This window comes from Labeo rohita, unplaced genomic scaffold (genome assembly GCF_022985175.1).
Source record: "Labeo rohita strain BAU-BD-2019 unplaced genomic scaffold, IGBB_LRoh.1.0 scaffold_108, whole genome shotgun sequence".
Classification (NCBI taxonomy): domain Eukaryota; kingdom Metazoa; phylum Chordata; class Actinopteri; order Cypriniformes; family Cyprinidae; genus Labeo; species Labeo rohita.
Window position 1 is genome coordinate 128,537 of NW_026127208.1, and position 18,793 is coordinate 147,329.

An 18,793-nucleotide genomic window follows, 5' to 3' on the forward strand; every position below is an offset into this window, starting at 1 on the left:
CATTTAAACTGCATTCTGGATGTTCAGACTTGGGGGCACCATTGAAGTCCACTATATGGAGACCATTCTTGAATTGTTTTCCTCAAGAAACATAATTTCTTATCGACCGAAGAAAAAAAAAGACATGAACATCTTGCATGACAAGGGGGTGAGTACATTGACCAAAAGAGTACATACTTTAAGGGCGTAGTAGGCACATTAGGACACAGCAAAAGACTTTCGAGGACGGACGACGAATATTCCCGATGAGCTGCCATCCGCTGCACTCCAGGGATATTTAAGAAATTTACATTAAAAAAATAAGATTCCTTGTTGAAATATGTGAGATCTGTGGGTCATTTAAAACATGAAATTAAAATAATTGTGTCAGATGTGAAGGGGAGGACAATTAAAACATGCTTCACATGGGAAACACCTGTGTATCCTCACTTACAGCTCCTGCTTCTTCACCTCCTCCTCCTCCTCCTCCTCCTCCAGCTGTCAGTCGCCGCCTTTCACACTGATTGGTCACTCGAACCTTTAAACTTTAGACCCATAAAGTCGCTCCAACTGTTTCTTCATCGACATGATGTATTCGGTTGTCGTCGGTTTGGTTGTCTCCTGTTTCCTCTTTCTGTACGTTCGTTTCCCGTACTTTATTCCGGATTTTATTTTTGTGCTCAAAACGTTTAACGTCGGGATTCAGGTGAGTCGGTTCGGCCGCAGGACGCCCTGCTACACGATCCTGGAGCGGTTCGCGGACGCCGTGCGGAGTCACCCGGAGAAGCGCTTCATCGTGTTCGAGGGAGAGTGTTACTCTTACCGGGATGCGGACCGGATCAGTAACAGAGTGGCGAACGCGCTCCGGGAGCACGCGCGTGTGCGCTCGGGTCAGATCGTGGCGCTCTTTCACGGGAACGCGCCCCAGTACGTGTGGACGTGGCTCGCGCTCGCCAAACTGGGCTGCACGGTCGCGCTCCTGAACACGAACATCAGGAGCCGATCTCTGCTGCACTGCTGCGACTGCTGCTGCGCCACGGCCCTCATCACTGATGCAGGTGAACACAAGTGACAGACATCACTGAACACCAGCTGAAAAAAACCATAATAAATTGCCTAAATATTCTGATATAATCGTAGATATTCGTACTGGTATAACAGCAACCCGAGTGTGAATGAATTCATATAGTACAGCAGGTTTGAAGATTGGTTTTTAAAATGCTGTCAGATGCAGGTTTAAAATAATCCACCAAATGTGTAAGATATTAAGGAAGCCTGTTTCCACCACAAAAAAAAAATTAATTGCCATCTGGCAAGTCTGACTTTTTATCTCACAATTCTGACTTTTTCACGCAATTGCAACTTTTTATCTCAATTCTTTCTTTTTTGTGGAATTGCAACATTTTGTCTCTTGCAATTCTTGCACTTGCAAGCTTGCATCTCGCAATTCATCTCACAATTCTGGGGGGGGGGAAGTTTGTATTACGCAACTGTGAGAAAAAAAGTCAGAATTGTTAGACAAAGTCACCTTTTTTACGTGTTTTATTCAGTGGCGGAAACGGATGCCCCATGACATACAGGTGAATTGACTGGGTGCTGTTGTTGTAATTATTCAAGTACCATTTTGTGCAGATCTGGCCCCAGCGGTAGCTGAAGTCCTGCCGTCTCTGCGTGAGCGTGGCGTGTCTGTGTTCCTGCTGTCGGACGGCTGTGAGACGGACGGCGTCGTGAATCTGTCGGCTGCGGTGAGCGGCGCTTCAGAAGAGGCTCCGCCCCTCAGCCTGAGGCGTGACATCAGCATCCGGAGCCCCGCCCTCTACATCTACACCTCCGGCACCACAGGTGTGAGTCTCCGCTCTCTCTCGGGTGTGTGTGAGGCACGGCTCTCGCTCAGGCGCGTCTGTGTGTTGCAGGTCTTCCTAAAGCGGCGGTGATCAACCACCACAGACTCTGGATGATGTCGTTCCTGCAGCGCATCTCAGGCGTGAGCTCCAGAGACGTCATCTACATCTGCCTGCCCCTGTACCACAGCGCGGGCATCCTCGCCGGCCTCACCGGAGCCATAGAGCGGGGTAACGGCATCACGCGCCCAAACACAGACTCTGCTAGACCGCGTATGGTCAGATCCTGTCCTGATCCAGATCCTCTGATGTTCAGATCCTGGCGTGTCCGCTTCATCAATCTGCAGGTCAAATGATGAGGGACTCTTCAGGAAACCTGTTTGCATCAGCCACACTCATTAGTGAAAGTCAAGATTCAGCTGAGAGCAATCAATCAATTCAGGACACATTTACAAATGCAACAAATCAAGTCAACTCACCTTTATTTCTATTGTGCTTTATACAGTACAGCTTATTTCAGAGATGCTTTACAGAGATAAACAAGGAAACAGAGATTCAGTGATGCAAACAAAGTTAAATTCTGCTGACAACTAAATTTAATTCAACTGTGTCTGTGGTTTCAGGGATCACGGTGGTGCTGAGGAGGAAGTTCTCCGCGTCTCGGTTTTGGGACGACTGTCGGGAACACGAGGTGACGGTCATCCAGTACATCGGAGAGGTCATGCGTTACCTGTGCAACACGCCCAAGGTACACGCCCCTGCTCTCTGTGTGTGAAACGCTTGTGACCGTGTTTCTGATCGTCTGCTGTCCGTCTGTAGAGAGACAATGACCGCGATCACCGTGTGCGTCTGGCTCTGGGAAACGGGATCAGAGCGGATACGTGGGAGGAATTCCTGCGGCGCTTCGGGAACGTGAACATCTGTGAGTGCTACGGAGCAACTGAGGGAAACATCGGATTCGTCAACAACACTGGGAAAATCGGTTCCGTCGGGAGAGTGTCCGCCATCCACAAGGTCCCATAATGCACTCATGACTGTGATGAATGTGATTCTGCTGCATGTGGATGTTGATGAACGTGTGTCTGTGTGTGTGTGTGTGTGTGTGCAGATGCTCGTTCCTTTTGCCTTCATTAAGTTTGATCCGGAGACGCAGGAGCCGGTCCGAGACTCTGCCGGACTGTGTGTTGAAGTCACTCCAGGTAAAGCCGTCATAATCAGCCGTGATGCTGTGCTTCATCTGCTGGGATCAGAAACGAACTCCATAACAACGATCTGTAGTGAAATAAACTCTGTTGGAAAGCGCTAATGTGTGTTTGTTTACCGTACAGGTGAAACCGGGCTGCTGGTGGCAAAGATCAATAAAATCGCTCCATTCAGTGGCTACGCTAAGAACCCTGCACAAACAGAGAAGAAGAAGCTGAGGAACGTCTTTAAGAAAGGAGACCTGTACTTCAACACCGGAGATCTCATGTTAGCCGACCGCGACGGCTTCCTTTACTTTCAGGACCGCATTGGAGACACGTTCCGGTGAACGAAGAACACGGGATACACTTTGCAACTACAAGTCAACTAACTCTCATTAGAGCATTAGTAGACTGTCAGGTTAGGGTTAGGTTAGTAGAACATGTTGACACGCTTAAGTTGAGTGTGTTGAGGACCATCAAAATAAAAAGTGAGCAGACGGTCTGCTAATAATGACTGCTAGTTGACAGTAGCTGCAAAGTTACTGATAGTCGAGTGTCTAAAGTGGACCGTGAGAATCAAGTGTTGAGAATGCGGCTGCATGATAATAATTCCTGCTTCTGGTGATTCAGGTGGAAAGGAGAAAATGTGGCCACGACTGAAGTGTCTGAGATTTTGCTCATGCTGGATTCCATTGAAGCTGCAAACGTCTACGGTGTGAAAGTGTCAGGTCAGGACGTTCAGTACTGATGTAGGAGCAGCGTTTGTCAGGCCGTCTCAGGTGTTTGATGTGTTTCTCTCAGGTCACGAGGGACGGGTCGGAATGGCGGCTCTCAAACTCGCAGATGGGATGGAGTTTGACGGTTCTGCCACATACGAACACGTGAAGAACCTCCTGCCGGCGTACGCCAGACCACACTTCATCAGAATACAGGCACGGCTTCACTTCACCACCTGCTCAACACACACACACACACTTAATGTCTCTGATGATCTGTCAAAGCAGTTGTAATGAGGAAGTGAATGTTTGATTGTTGAGGAAGCTCGTCCAGTATCTCACGCTGATTATATTCTAAACGCACACAGCACTATCATGTCTAACAGAATTTGAAAATCATTCCATTTCCAGTGTTTGTAATTTTGGGCTTTTCCCACCTGACCTCAGTGTGATCCGAAGACCGTCTGACTGTGGTTTACTCCTCCGCAGGACGAGCTGGACGTGACGGGAACCTTCAAACAGGTCAAAGGTCAGCTGGTGCAGGAGGGATTCGACCCAAACGTCATCCAGAATAAACTCTTCTTCCTGGACGAGTCGAAGCAGGCGTTTGTGCCCATGACAGAGGAGATTTACAGTTTAATTCTAAACGGACACATGAGATTGTGATGAACATGCAACCGGATTTATTCAGCTGCAAACAAAACTGTAAACTGATTTTACAGAGAGGATGATTTTAATACATTTAATACATAATGTATCATGAACGTACTGTACACATATATATATATTTACTTATTCTTTATTATTACAATCATACGCCTTACAACAGGGCTGCTCAACCCTGTTCCTGCAGATCGACCTTCCTGCAGTGTTCAGCTCCAACCCTGATCAAACACACCTGAACCAGCTAATTAGGATCTGAAGGAGCACTTGATAATTACAGACAGGTGTGTTTGATCAAGGTTGGAACTAAACTCTCCAGGAACAGGGTTGGGCACCGCTGCCTTACAATAATAGTGAAATCATCAAACTCTGAAAAAACCCAACTGGACGTCTGGAAAAGATCAAAACGTGACACAAATCCAATATTACTGAAACCTAGTATTATTTCTAATATTAAATATATATATATATGCGCATAAGGTACACTAATACAAAGCAAATATCCTCTCTCTCTCTCTCTCTACATATATGTTTTTCTTTGTATAATCACAAATAACTTTTGTAATACTTCATATCACTTTATGTCATCCCAACTTTTCATATACAGTATAAGCCAGGTGTGCCCAAACTCAGTCCTGGAGGGTCGTGTCCTGCAGAGTTCAGCTCCAACTTTCCTCAACACACCTGCCTGGAAGTTTCTAGCATGCCAAGAGCTTAATTAGTTGGTTCAGGTGTGTCTAATTGGGGTTTTACCTAAACTCTGCAGGACACTGGCCCTCTAGGACCAAATTTGGTCACCATAAATGCGTCTGTGTACATGAAAATATAAAGCCACTGTCATCATTTATCAAGGGGATTATCATATTTGGGTAAATGAAAGTGTTTAAAAAGGACCAGATTCCAGCTCTGGACAGTCATTTCATCAGGTGCATTGTGGGATGTTTTAAACACAAGACAAACAAACATGTTGTTCATGATGTTTCTCCTTCACCGTTATATAACGTCACACGTGTACAGAACTGATGTTCCGTTATTTCAGCCGAAGCTTTTATTATCACGATGAGCACATGAAGATCTGCTACAACAAAATAATTTAATCGTTTTATAACTTTACAACCATAAATTATTTTTGTCTACATCAGGGATTACCAAACCTTCTGTCATCCTAAAATATTCAAATAAACTTCCCCTGAGATTCAGTATTTCAGTGATTTAGCAACACACTTACGTTCACGGTTCTTGGATGTTAACGGTCACAGGTACAGTAATAAATGTGCTGATGCTGCACCGACCTGCCTGTGGGAAACATCAGCAGGAGTCCTGAAGAAGCTGATCTACAGCTGTGTGTAAGAGTGTGTGCGCACAAGTATAAGTGTGTACAAACACAAGAGCGTGTGTGTGTGCGTGCACAGGTGAGAATGCACAAGTGTATGTGCAAGAGCACAAGTGTGTGCGTGTCTCTGAGTATCCATGCGTGAGTGTGTGCATGTGCAAGAGTATGCACGTGTGTGTGTTTGTGAGAGTGTGCATGAGTGCGTTTGGTTTATATATCCTGGTGGGGACTTAAACCTAAACAAACTCATTAGGACTCGTGTCACGGTGGGGACCTAAGTGAGGTCCCCATGGGTATAAAAGCTTATAAATCAAACAGAATTAGTTTTTTTGAGAAAGCAAAAATGCAGAAAGTTTCCTGTGAGGGCTAGGTTTAGGTTTAGGTGTAGGGTGATAGAAAAAATGGTTTGTGTGATATAAAAACCATTACACCTATGGAGAGTCCCTACAAGGATAGCTGACCAGACCTGTGTGTGTGCATAAGTGTGAGTGTGTGTGTTATTTGGTGGGCAGCGGGCTGGTCTCGGCCAGAGGGAAGCAGTTGAAGCAGCTCGCCCTGCTGGTGACCCATCCTCGCCTGAAGGGGTGGTAGAGCTGCTGCATGCCGCACTGCGCCCACACCTGAGACAGGCTCGGCACGCTGTGGAACTTCAGCAGACGCTTCTGCGCCCTGTGCTGCGCCGGCAGCGGGGGATCCCGCTCGGGGATCTGCTCCAGCGGGGCGTCCCTCTGCGGGGGCGCGCGCTCGGGTCGGGCGGGCGGCAGCTCCGCGCTGCAGCTCAGCGAGCGTATGGCCCGTCTCTGGCCCTGCCGCACCAGACGCTCGTCTATCATGGGCTCCAGGCGCATTCGGCTCAGCTCGGCGTGGATGGTGAGGGGCGCGTCGTCCTCGTTCTCCTCGCAGCTCTCGTCCGAGATGACGCTGGGCTGGCGCGTGAGAGCGCAGGAGCGCAGCACCTCTCTGGCCGTCTGCTGGATCAGGGTCCAGTCCCTCTGGATGTCCTGAGCGCTCGTGAACTGGGACGTCACGGCGAAGCGGATGATGAGTTTGTTGCCGATGGCGGCCGGAATCAGAAACATCTGCCCCGATTTAGTCAGTTTCCGCAGTAACTCCTGCGTCGCTGCGTTTCCAGCCTGAGAACAGAAGAATCGTGCTGAAGTGAACACAGGAGTTTAAAACGGCAATATCTGAATACTTGGAATGAATCAAAACCATCGATCGTCACTTGTCAACTACTTTTTTGCATCTGTGATATGTTACTTTGCAACACACACATTGTGCAGACGTCAATTACGTTAACTACTACATAACTTTGCAGACAGAACTCGCTGAAGAATCCACTGAAACACTGCAAAATATGATGTTCTCACTCAGTGCAAATGTCTAAAAATTCTTGCACAATGGCAAAGGATAAGTCTTGTTTTCAGAGAAATGCATGAAAATAAAGTTTATGATTAAAACAAGAACAAATATCTGCTGATATGCCCAGAAACAAAAAAAATTCAAACAGTGTTTATGATGTTATTGTTCTGATTTGATGTGATTATCATGACATTAGATTATAGTTCCTGTTCCTGTCTGCTGCTCTGGTGTTTCGGTGCCGAAGCGTCTTTCTCTCACTCGTAAGCAGAAGACGACCAGGCCGAGGTGCCGCTGCGCCGGGATCTGGAAGTTTGTGTCGTTTCTGACCAGAGACTCGAACAGCTTTGCCATCTCCACGCTCTGACATCACAGGAAACGCATCATCACAGACAGGAAACAGCAGCATTAGCTCTGACTGTTCATGAAACCGATCGAACATAAACTGATGTGTTGAATTCAGTGCTACTATTTGCCCTGATTTAAGAAATGATTTCTGCTCGTGTTTTAAGAGATTCACTGGAAGTTATGATTATTTATTAAGTCTGTCAGAGCTCCTCAGGACGTCGTTTTCATTTGAGGATTTGTAAAGTTTATAAAAGATTATATTCCTACACTAGAGCGTGATGACGCCACTCACGTGTCGAATGTGAGCCTGCAGGTTCTTCAGACCGAACGAACGCATCACAAACCACAGCTTCAGAGAGCGAAAGCGGCGACTCAGAGAGATCTGCCAGTGCTGCGGAAAATGAACTTTAGTCAATAAACAACAGGAAAAACACAAACACATTCTAACGAGTGTAATGTGTCTCTACCATGAAGTCAGTGGCGTCCGAATTCTCGTGTCTCAGGTAAAGCGGGTCGACGGTGAACGTCTGCTGGAGCTTCATCTTATTCTTCACCCTTTACAGATATGTTCAGTGAACACTTTTATTCCTCAAGGATGCATTAAATTGATAAAATGTGACAGTAAAGACAGAACGTTACTGTTTCAAATAGCTTTGAATTCCTTTGAACTTTCTATTTATCTGTAAATCCTAAAAAACAAAATGTTTCCACAAACAGAATGAGCAGCACAACTGTTTTCAACATTGCTAATAATCAGAAATGCTTGTTGAGCAGCAAATCAGTCTGGAGTAATGATGCTGCAAATTCAGCTTTGATCACAGAAATCAATTACATTTTAACAGATATTCATATAGAAAACAGTCGTTTCAAATAGTAATAATATTTCACAATATTACAGTTTTACTGCAATTCTGATCAAATAAATGGAGTCTTGGTGAGCAGAAGAGATTTCATATAAATTTCTCCCTGCAGACTATTAATTTCCAACATGAAACTACAATAGAAAACAGTAACTAAACAGGACACAAGTGTTTCTCACCAGAACGCCGTACAGTCGAAATGGACCATCATCCACTTGGATGGGTTGAAGACGAATGAATCTGCAAACTCGATTCCGTTGAGAAAATAGCGCAGTTCAGGACACAACAGAGCAGAACCTGCGTACGCCGCATCCACGTGCAGCCAGAGACCCTCACGCGCACCTACACCACACACGGTTTACTGACAAATACTACAGTGATTCATGTGCTGCAGAACATTCAGAAGCACTTAAACATCCTGATTTATAAATATGGTTCATATCATCAATATCATGACAATTATCACAGACATGTAGAAACAGAATCATTTGGTCTTTGGATTCTGCTTTACACACGTGAGTAGCTGCAGAGTTTTAAAGTGCAAGAGAAGCTCATCCATGCCTATAGAAGTGATGCTTCTGAAGAACTGTTCAGCGACTCTGATTCATGAATACTTACAGATGGGGCCGAGTTCATCCAGACGGTCAAACGAACACACGCCGGTGGAGCCGAGCGTCGCGCACAGCTGCAGGACACACGACACACACGTTCAGTCACACGGCAGCACAGTAACGAACTAAACGGCTGATTGGCTGAGGCTGAGTCACCATCACGGGTACGAATCCTCTCCTGCGGTCCTCGTCGATGGCGCGCTGAAGAGTTTCTCCGCGCAGAGAAAACGCCTCGTCCGTCTCCAGGAATCTGATCTTCACCAGAGAGATCAGACCGGCCTTCTCCACTGACGAATGAGCCTACAGGACGAAAACACAGACAAAACTACTTCTAGATGAACCACAAGACACTTTCAGAAAGAACACTCCTCCAGAACAGGTTGTTCCGGTTACTGATGTCGTACCTGGTCGGAGGCGTACGCGATGAGTCTGGAGTTCAGCACCGACTCGTCCGTGTCGGCGTGTGTGAATTCACTCTTCATCTGCAGGATTCGGTCTTTCCTCGCGGTGAGCAGAGCGACCAGCGTACACTCGCTCACCGTACTCTACACACAGCAATGACTTACGCACATTACTACTGAATATATAATCATAATTTAACAGCATAATAATGCAAGAAGGCCTACACACTTTCAAATGACAAACGTTTAATTCTTAAGAGTATTTAGATCATGGAAATTAAGTATCAAAATACTTAGCAGTCAGATGTCCGTATGCACAAAGACACAGATCCCCAATCAAGGCTATATCTGCAGATCAAACTTTTTTCTAGAAGCATTTTTTAAAATTTGAACTAGCACCTCATGACTACACCACGTTATGTACGACAAGCTGCAAAAGACACAGGCACAAGTGGAATGCAAAAAACACAGGGACCGTTTTTATGTAAATATAATGATATATAAATGACTGAGGTCATGTACATCTATTGTGCGATACGTCAATATGCTTATTATTGCGACAGGCCTAGCAGCATCACACTGACACCGAATCAAAATCATCAGTAGTAGATTGGATGAGGAAGATCAGAGCACCATGGAGTCAAAACATTACCCAGAATACATCTGAACATGAAGACAACTCAAGCTTGTCTATGACGTCGGCGTACAAACAAACTGACTTGGGTCAAAATGATCAATTTTTCTTTAATGGCAAAAATCATCAGGATATAATGTAAAGATCATGTTTCATGAAGGTATTTTCTACCCTTCCTACCGTAAATATATCAAAACTGAATTTTTGTTTAGTAATATGCATTGCTAAGAACTTCATTTGAACACCTTTAAAGGTGATTTTCTCAATATTTTGATTTTTTTGCACCCTCAGATTCCAGATGCTTAAATAGTATCTCAACCAAATATTGTCCTATCCTAACAAACCACACATCAATGGAAAGCTTATTTATTCAGCTTTCAAATGACTGTCCCTTATGGCTGGTTTTGTGCTCCAGGGTCACAAATGACTCTGGGACGTCCAGGCTAGTGGTTTGTAATGCCAGCTGATTGAGTTGTGATGTGTGTTTTCTACCTGCAGGATTCCTCCTCCGTTGCTCTGTGGATGATGGTGTAAATAATGATCTGGCAACCCGAGCGCTTTACACAACCAGTCCAACACACACATCTCCAGCTCAGTGCATGCTGGACTAGAGGCCTGCAGAACACACACACACACACACACACACACACAAACTATTCAACAACACGCATAATGCTGACATACAGAGTATTGTGCGCTTTATTTTTTTTTACCCAGGTGAAGCCGAGGCAGTTGATGGCGTCTGCCAGCATGTCGCCCAGCAGAGACGGCCACGAGGTGAGCGCAGGAAAATACGCATGCATGTGAGGACTCTGCCAATGAACAACCTACAGACAGACAGACAGGAGCATTACAGCATACTGGAGTTCAACAGGACAGACGGATGGACAGACAGACAGACCAACCCCGGGCAGGATGATGTTCTCCACGTCCTGCATGATGCTGCTCCAGTCTTCCGGCTCATACGGGGCGCTGCTGGGCAGCAGAGGACGCATAAAACCCGGCTGAACGTCCGGAACGACTCGCCGCTCACGGATCTCTGTGAGATACTGCTGGATGAAATCCACCATCTCCTTTCCTACACACACACACACACACACCAGAGGAACATTAACACATTAAACTGCAAACAGAAGTTCACTAGAAATTAGAGAAAAGTTAATAAGCAATAGATGGAGCACAGACACACACCTATTACAGCAGAACATAAATATGAAATCTATTTAATGCATTAAAATAACCTTATAACACTTCATCAGATGACTATAAAATATAAACATTTAAAGAGATGTCCTGTATGTCATTCATTCAGTCATTTATGTACAAATCAAGAGCTTTTTAACTAAACCGGTCAGGCTGTATAAGGTTTACTGTGCTCTTTAAAACTAGTTAAAAAGCATTCACATTCATATTCAAGTCAGTTCTAACAGACGTGTCACTACACGCTGTCATCAGCTGAAGGTTCAGATCTTTACCTCTCGTCAGGTACTCCTGCGCCTGCATCACGTCTGTCAGAGGAGGAGAAGACCAGTGCGTTTGAGCCGCTTCAGATCTCAATCTGCTCTTATAGCTGCTGCTGACGGAGCCGCCCACTGACGCAAACACACACAAACACACACACACACACACACTACACAAAGACATGCTTTGATTCAGAACAGCAGTTCTGCACCTTCAAACACGGACCTGTCTGTATGAGCACTGGTACGACGTGAATCAAAAACAATCCATATCTGAAATATGTGTGTGTTTGAAGAGCTCAGAACATTCCCAATACTGTAATACACAGACACTGGTACACAGATGCTGGAATAATGTTGCTGCCGAGACTGTAAAACCCTTTCATTGTGCATTTATTCAGCTTTATGGGTTTAATCTACCGTCTAGGTGCGAATCAGCAGATCGGTGTTGGAGAGACGCTCAGATCCTCCTCAAAGAAACCAAACCCAGCAGTCTTTTAAAAATAAGAATCTTTATGACAGAAATCCTGAAAAATGCATCACAAACAACGAGCAGGTGGAGACTATAAACACAAGAGATTATCAGTGTTGATTATCAGTGAGGGAAACGAGTCTTACGGAGTCTGATGATGAAGGATTCGATCAGACGTGACCTGCAGATCAAACACATGGTCGCATGACATCTGACATTACTACGCAACTAAACATCCTCGTCAGGTTTTGAGGGACGTTTGTCTCTTTATTCAAGGGCCAGCGGAGGGTGTTGGGATGTGGGTCAGAATCGAATCCGTGTCGGCCACACGAGCACCACGGCTTCATGACGAGAAATGAAGTAAACGAAGGATGATCCAGTCACAGAAAGCACAGAGAAGTCCCTCATCGCTACGACACAGATGTCCGGGGTGTTTCGGGAAATTCACGTGGCTTTCTTCGCGCTCTGCCGTGTGATGGCCTCCAGCTTCTGTCTGTACGCCTCCGCCTCCTGCTCCTTCTTCAAGAACTGCTGTCTGTATTTCTGCGCCTCACGATTGGCCTCCTCCAGCTGCTTCAGAAGAGCCACTTTCTCCTGTCACACACGCAGTGTCATGTGTGTTATGTGTTCATTACTTTGATTCATTAGATTCAAAATGTGCATTTACGTTGATGCATTTGGCAGATAACTGTATTCAAAGAGACTTGCGCTGCATTTAAAGCACACATCAGCTCACACATTCCCTGGGAATCAAACCCATCACACTAGCATTGCGAACACTATGATCTACTGTTTGAGCAACAGGAACTCTTTTGAAAGCACACCTCAGAAAGAGGTTCATGAGAGGGATTGTGGACGTGTGTCTGTACCTGAAAGTCCTCCAGCGAGAGCGTCTGCTGGATCTGAATGTCTTGTGTTTCTGTCATCGGATCGTCGTCTTCTTCCTTCACACGCTGCCGTTTAACGGTCGGCTCGTCGCTGATCACCGTTTCCTCTGCGACCTCTGTGTCCGACACCGTCAGCACTGCAGGAACACAAACGCACTGTGAGAGAGCTGAGCAAACACACACACACACACTGGTATTCCTATCATTAAGTGCTCATTCCATAGCTGTAACGAGGAATTTTAATACGATTCATTTCTCCAGACGTTGATGCTTGTGTGTTTCTCTCACCCTGCTGTCCGTCAGGCATGGTGACTATTATGGGCTGGCTGATGCCCGTGCCCGTCTGCAGGTTCCCCAGCTGAATGCCGTCTGTTACTATGGTGATGACCTGCTGACCTCCAGAGCTCACGACCTGCTGTATGGCCCCGTCGACGGAGTCTGCGGTGATCACCTCCTCTGCGGCCACGACTGCGTCAGAGACGAGGGTTAGACGACATCTGATCATCAGATCGACATTTCCAGTCAGAAAGCACTCATTCTGAACAAGGACAACAGAAAGCGTCCAGCAGCAGCATCAGGCTTATTTCAGGGCTTAATCACGGCGCTTTGATGCTGCTCTGAGACGCTGTTTGTTCAGGTAAGCGCAGGGTAATTTTCTTCATTGCGCGGAGGGCAAACAAAAGGCCTCTTTCACAGAGTTCATTCATAAACGCACGGGTCGGTGAGGTCGGCTCACCTGTGGATTTGCTGCCGTTGGCGGGCGACACGAGTCCGGCGAGGTTCACCACTCCTCCCGGGCCGATGATGAACTGCGGCGCGGCCGTGTGGATGGTCAGCGTGTCCGGACTCTCGGGGTTCGTGTTGATCTGGTTCTGCATCGCCACCTGACATAAACACATTATGACACCGATGTACTGGTTAACAGCAACAACAGCTGTTTATGTTAAAGGAGAAGTCCACTTTATTTACAAATAATGTACTCACCCCCTTGTCATCTAAGATGTTCATGTCTTTCTGTCTTCAGTCGTAAAGAAATTATGGTTTTTGAGGAAAACATTTCAGGATTTTTCTCCATATAATGGACTTGATTGGTGCCCCAATTTTGAACTTCCAAAATTTAGTTTAAATGCGGCTTCAAAGGGTCTTATCTAGCGAAACGATCTGTCATTTTTTTTGAAAAATAAAAATTTGTATACTTTTTAATAACAAAAGCTCGTGTAGCACAGGCTCTGGGATGCGCATTCACAATGCTACGAATTAGTGATGGGTCGTTCTTGAACGATTCGTTCATTTTGAACGCATGCACAACATCCTATTAGCTTCTGTACTGGAATTAGTTCACCTGTTTGGAGTCTTCGGGTTTTTGGAGTTCATCTTATGGGGCTGTCACGTGATGAACGAACGACCCGAACCCGAAAACTTGTCAGATAAGAGGTGAGGTGAGCTAATCATAGACTAAAGACCCAGATAAACAATGAATGAATCTTTTCTGTTTCTTATAGCATTATAGTTTTGTCTTGTTTGTAGTGTGATCAACGTTTGTGTAAGCAGTAGATGTGTTCGGGAAGTAACACGTAACATTTTAATTATATTTTGCTAAAATGAACAAAATGACTCAAAAAAAGATTTGTTAATTTTGCTGAACGAGACTCAAAGGTCCGAGTCGGTAAAATTATCCGAACTTCCCGTCACTACTACGAATCACGTCTAAGTTCATCGTCTGTGTACTCCGGCTAAAAAAGGTAGAGTGTGTCGAAAAACTCCCATTTTATTCTCTCCTACAACTTCAGAATCGTCCGACATCGTTGTAGCTTTTTGTTTGTAAACAGCGTGTGACTTGCACTTTCTTAGTGTTTCTTTCTCTGTGTTTGCTTTGTAAACACTGGGTCTGTGGTTCCACCTACGTTCGGCGTGACCTTTCGACATGATTCAATAGAACGTGGACACGCATCTCAGAGCCTGTGCTACACGAGCTTTTGTGCTTAAAAAGTCTACAAATTTAAATTTTCCGAAAAAATTACCAATCGTTTCACTAGATAAGACCCTTCTTCCTCGGCTGGATCGTTTAGAGCCTTTGAAGCAGCATTTAAACTACATTTTGGAAGTTCAAAATCGGGGCACCAATGAAGTCCATTATATGGAGAAAAATCCTGAAATGTTTTCCTCAAAAACCATAATTTCTTCACGACTGAAGACAGAAAGACATGAACATCTTGGATGACAAGGGGGTGACTACATTATTTGTGAATTGTTGTTCTGGAAGTGAACTCCTCGTTTAATTAGTAAAACCACCTTCATCAATATGATTAACAAACATCATTGCTTTGTATTACTGATCATTAGTTCATGTACATTCGATCACTGCATATTCCTATCATCCATGAAGAAATCATCCATGAACAGCTGCCAAATACAGCACATCAATGTAAAATGTAAATGAAATGTATGATTCAAACAGCAGATCTGACCTGTCTGATCAAACCACTGAAACAGCTTATAGCCAGGAGGAAAATTAAAAGATTTTTTTAAATCAAAATGTCATAACCAATATTATTTTATTATCCGTCAGATACTACTGTATTTGTTTTTTATTAATTATTCAGTTTTATTGTTTTAGTAATTATATTTTTGTTACCTATTTTTGCTATTAATTTTTACTTCATAATTTTAGTTATTTTAGTTCTTCAGGTTAAACTAAACAAAAAATGTAAATATTGCTTTGAAAGCTGACTGAAATTAAAAAGTTCTATTTTATTTTATTTCAATTCACTACTATGCTGTTTTTTATAGTTTTAGTTTTAACTAACTATAATGACTCTGGTCATAACAGGATCTTCAGGTAAAGTGTGGTCTGTGGTGTCAGGATTAGGGTTTGGTGTTTTTGCCAACAAAAACGCACCAGATGAACTGAAGATGGTCTGAGCTCACATAGATTAAGACTGAAAACCCCTTGTTGTATAAAAGACCTTGTTGTAATTGTAGTATTGTTATTCTTTATTATGTCTGTTTTTATCAGCAGGTGGCGCTGTCACCAAACGGCCTCTTTCTCACACTCACGTATTAAAGACAGTCAAGCACAAAATCCAGAAATTCAGAGGAAAACTGCTCGAGACTGTCTGGAGAAGCAGATCTCAGTGTTTCACTCAGAAGAAGAGCCTGTAAATGTCTGTGTACCTGCAGGATCTCCACCAGCTCGTGGCTGCTGTTGTCCAGCGCGATGTCCAGCGCGTTTTTGCAGAACTTGCTCTGCGCGTGAACGTCGGCTCCGAAGCGCAGCAGCAGCTCCACCACGTCTCTGTGGCTGTGCTCCACGGCCCAGTGCAGCGCGCTCATCTTCAGCATGTCCTTGGCGTTGACGTCGGCGCCGTGCTGCGCATGAATGGAGTCATTGTTGGATGATGAAAGGCCACTTAAAGTGGCAAATTACAAGCAAATGCACCGAGAGTCAAACATCAAAGAACCGCCGGCCCGTAACGCGGCGGTCGCTCACCTTCAGCAGCAGCTCCACGATGCGCGCGTGACCCTCAGACGCGGCCATGTGCAGCGGCGTCCGGTCCACTTTGGTGCGGGCGTCTCGGCTCACTCCGGCGCGCAGCAGCACCTCTGTGGTGGAGTAATGGCCGAACTGAGCCGACAGGTGCAGCGGAGACGTGCCCAGCTACCAGACACACAGTAAAAGCACATCACAAACCACAGACGGTCCTGAACGCTCTCACCGTCAGACACAAACACTCACCCAATCGGTAGTGAACGGAGCCCCATTCGCCATCAGTATCCGGACCTCATCGTCCTGACCGGCACGAGCGGCTTCCAGAAGCTTCTTTCCCAAATCCACCAGAGACATCTGAAAGCAGATGCAGACATTTATCCACCTCATTCATACACAACAGAGCTTCTGCAGGTTTTATGAAGGTCAATTTAAGACTTTTTAAGACTATGTAAAGAAAATGTAAGGTATTAAGTGAATGGAACGCAACATGTTCTCTAAATATAAAATATCTTGTTAGCAAATTTTGAAAGTACAACTTCCAACAGATCTTCAATTACTTTATTAAAATTACAAATAAAAAACTGCTCTGAAACACTATAATCATGTTTTTTTTGTCTTGTTTTCCAGTGTCTGAATATTCTTAAATCAAGATACATTTACTGGAGACATAAAATTACATAAAATAAGAAGTCTTGTTTTCTGAGAAATTTAAAGCAAGAACAAGTAGCACAAAAGACTCTTAATTCAAAGGAAAAACTCATTTTCAATCTTCTTTTATTCATGTTTTAAGTATTTTTAAGGATAAACTCAGGATTTCACTTAATATTCACATCTCAAGTAAATGTATCTTGATTGAATTTATTCCATTAGTTTTGCTCTAACCCCAATTAGACACAGCTCAACCAGCTAATCAAGCTCTTACTAGTTAACTAGAAAATTCTCAGTAGAACAACAGCCCTCCAGGACCGAATTTGGACACCCCTGGTTTAGAATATCTTTTTTTTGCAATGCATGCAAACATTTAACGCCATGACATGAATTTGGGACTCTGATTTACGATAGGCCTTTATTTATGGAAGGGTGAATTAAGCCTTTATAAGACCCACAGAAATCCTGACACACATCCACCATGCAGATCATCGTGTTTGCAAACGCTGCTTTTTCTCACTGAGATCTGTCACAGGATAAAGATCATTTTCCACCGAGTGTCACTAGAGTCTCACGCCACAGAGATGCTGCGTTCGACTCTAGAGCAGGGGCCTGTTTCATAAAACAAGTTCACCAGATCAGCCAGGTTTATTTCAGTTAGTCTGACTATCACTTGAACTGGTTCAAAATAAGTCAGACTAACTGAAATAAGCCTGGCTTATTTGATCAACTTGTTTTATGAAGGCCCCTGCTCATCTCAGCTGTGTAAAGACATCTTGAGAGATTTTCTGAGAAACAAACCCATGACCTCGAGCTAGAAACACTACAGTCAAGGGTTTGATTTGCAGGGAATGTAAAAATCGCTTTCAATGAAGGCAGCTGCCAAATGCATCAATGTAAACGGGAAATTTGCACTCTTTGTCACAGGAAGCTATTCCGTATGTGCCGCTGTGTTTTATGGACATCATTTCTCTAATACAGGTGTTCTCAACTCTGGTCCGCGAGGTCCATTTTCCTGCAGGAGTTTAGCTTCAGCCTTGATCAAACTCACCTGCCTGTAACTTTCTAGTGATTCTAAAGCCCTTGATTAACGTGTTCAGGTGTGTTTGATTAGGGTCGGAGCTGAATGAGCGGAGGACACCTGCTCTAATCAGTGTTCTATTAAAACTGAAATTCCAATGAACTGTTATGGCGATCAAGTGTTGTCTGTGTGATAGTTCACCATGGTTTGACTGCAGAAAATGTCACTCATTCATGAAGTGAACTAATTTTAGCCAGTAGTTTGTTTTAAATCAGTCATACACTAATGTAATGAAGGGTCATTCATTTACCAATAATTACTAGGTTTTACCACAAATACCACAGTTAAATGAAACAACCACTGTATGAACATTATCATGGAAACCAATTCCTGGGGGACAAAAACAAAACAAAGAAAACACCTCATTTCGGAAGACTAAAATCATACAATCCTGCTGATATTCTTCAACAGCTGTTCATTTAATCGCCCGTTATTCGATGATCATTGAGCTCTTTATTGTTCTGATTTTACAGAAGCGACGGAACAAACGCTTTCCTCTAGAAGAAACTGCTTTATATCTACATGAAATGGTTTATATGTGAAGCAGAGCTTCATCTCAGGCCTAAAACAACAACAACAACAACATCATCGTCATCATCATCGGTAAACATGAAGCGGCAGCGCTGCGTCTCCTGCGGCCCGTTAAAAGCAATAAACAGGAAATCGCTCGTGTTCCGGGGGAAGAGGAAATATTAATACCCACAAACTCATCAACTTCCACATCCGGCGGACGCGATCACGCCGAATTTTGTATTTCTTACCGTCCGAGCAGAACCTGCAGAACCGAATCCGCACGAAAAACGGCCTGAAAACAAACCGAGATGAC

General features: G+C 44.4%; 3 protein-coding genes across 4 annotated transcripts; 1 reads left to right on the forward strand and 2 right to left on the reverse strand.

Moving 5' to 3' along the window:
* The first annotated feature begins 529 nt into the window (after window positions 1-529).
* On the forward strand, window positions 530-4,484 carry slc27a2a (solute carrier family 27 member 2a). The gene is made up of 10 exons (XM_051100716.1): window positions 530-1,037; window positions 1,612-1,821; window positions 1,893-2,051; window positions 2,444-2,568; window positions 2,640-2,834; window positions 2,929-3,019; window positions 3,149-3,347; window positions 3,635-3,732; window positions 3,806-3,936; window positions 4,210-4,484. The coding sequence occupies exons 1-10, from the start codon at window positions 566-568 to the stop codon at window positions 4,384-4,386; spliced, it is 1,857 nt and encodes a 618-aa protein (XP_050956673.1). The 5' UTR covers window positions 530-565; the 3' UTR covers window positions 4,387-4,484.
* A 975-nt stretch (window positions 4,485-5,459) lies between these two features.
* On the reverse strand, window positions 5,460-11,573 carry hdc (histidine decarboxylase). The gene is made up of 12 exons (XM_051100715.1): window positions 11,405-11,573; window positions 10,835-11,007; window positions 10,643-10,756; window positions 10,422-10,544; window positions 9,299-9,439; window positions 9,051-9,194; window positions 8,902-8,968; window positions 8,463-8,625; window positions 7,891-7,978; window positions 7,716-7,814; window positions 7,337-7,438; window positions 5,460-6,849 (listed from the first exon to the last, which is right to left on the reverse strand). Exons 1-12 carry the CDS (start codon window positions 11,571-11,573, stop codon window positions 6,214-6,216), a joined length of 2,019 nt encoding a protein of 672 aa, XP_050956672.1. The 3' UTR covers window positions 5,460-6,213.
* A 732-nt stretch (window positions 11,574-12,305) lies between these two features.
* On the reverse strand, window positions 12,306-18,760 carry gabpb1 (GA binding protein transcription factor subunit beta 1). Of its 2 annotated transcripts, none has more exons than XM_051100718.1 (8): window positions 18,729-18,760; window positions 16,485-16,592; window positions 16,239-16,406; window positions 15,923-16,117; window positions 13,485-13,632; window positions 13,037-13,216; window positions 12,731-12,885; window positions 12,306-12,455 (listed from the first exon to the last, which is right to left on the reverse strand). In XM_051100718.1, the coding sequence occupies exons 2-8, from the start codon at window positions 16,590-16,592 to the stop codon at window positions 12,306-12,308; spliced, it is 1,104 nt and encodes a 367-aa protein (XP_050956675.1). In that variant the 5' UTR covers window positions 18,729-18,760. The 2 variants fall into 2 exon arrangements, with proteins under 2 accessions (XP_050956675.1, XP_050956674.1); XM_051100717.1 differs by lacking the exon at window positions 18,729-18,760 and adding an exon at window positions 18,329-18,604.
* Window positions 18,761-18,793: the final 33 nt, after the last annotated feature.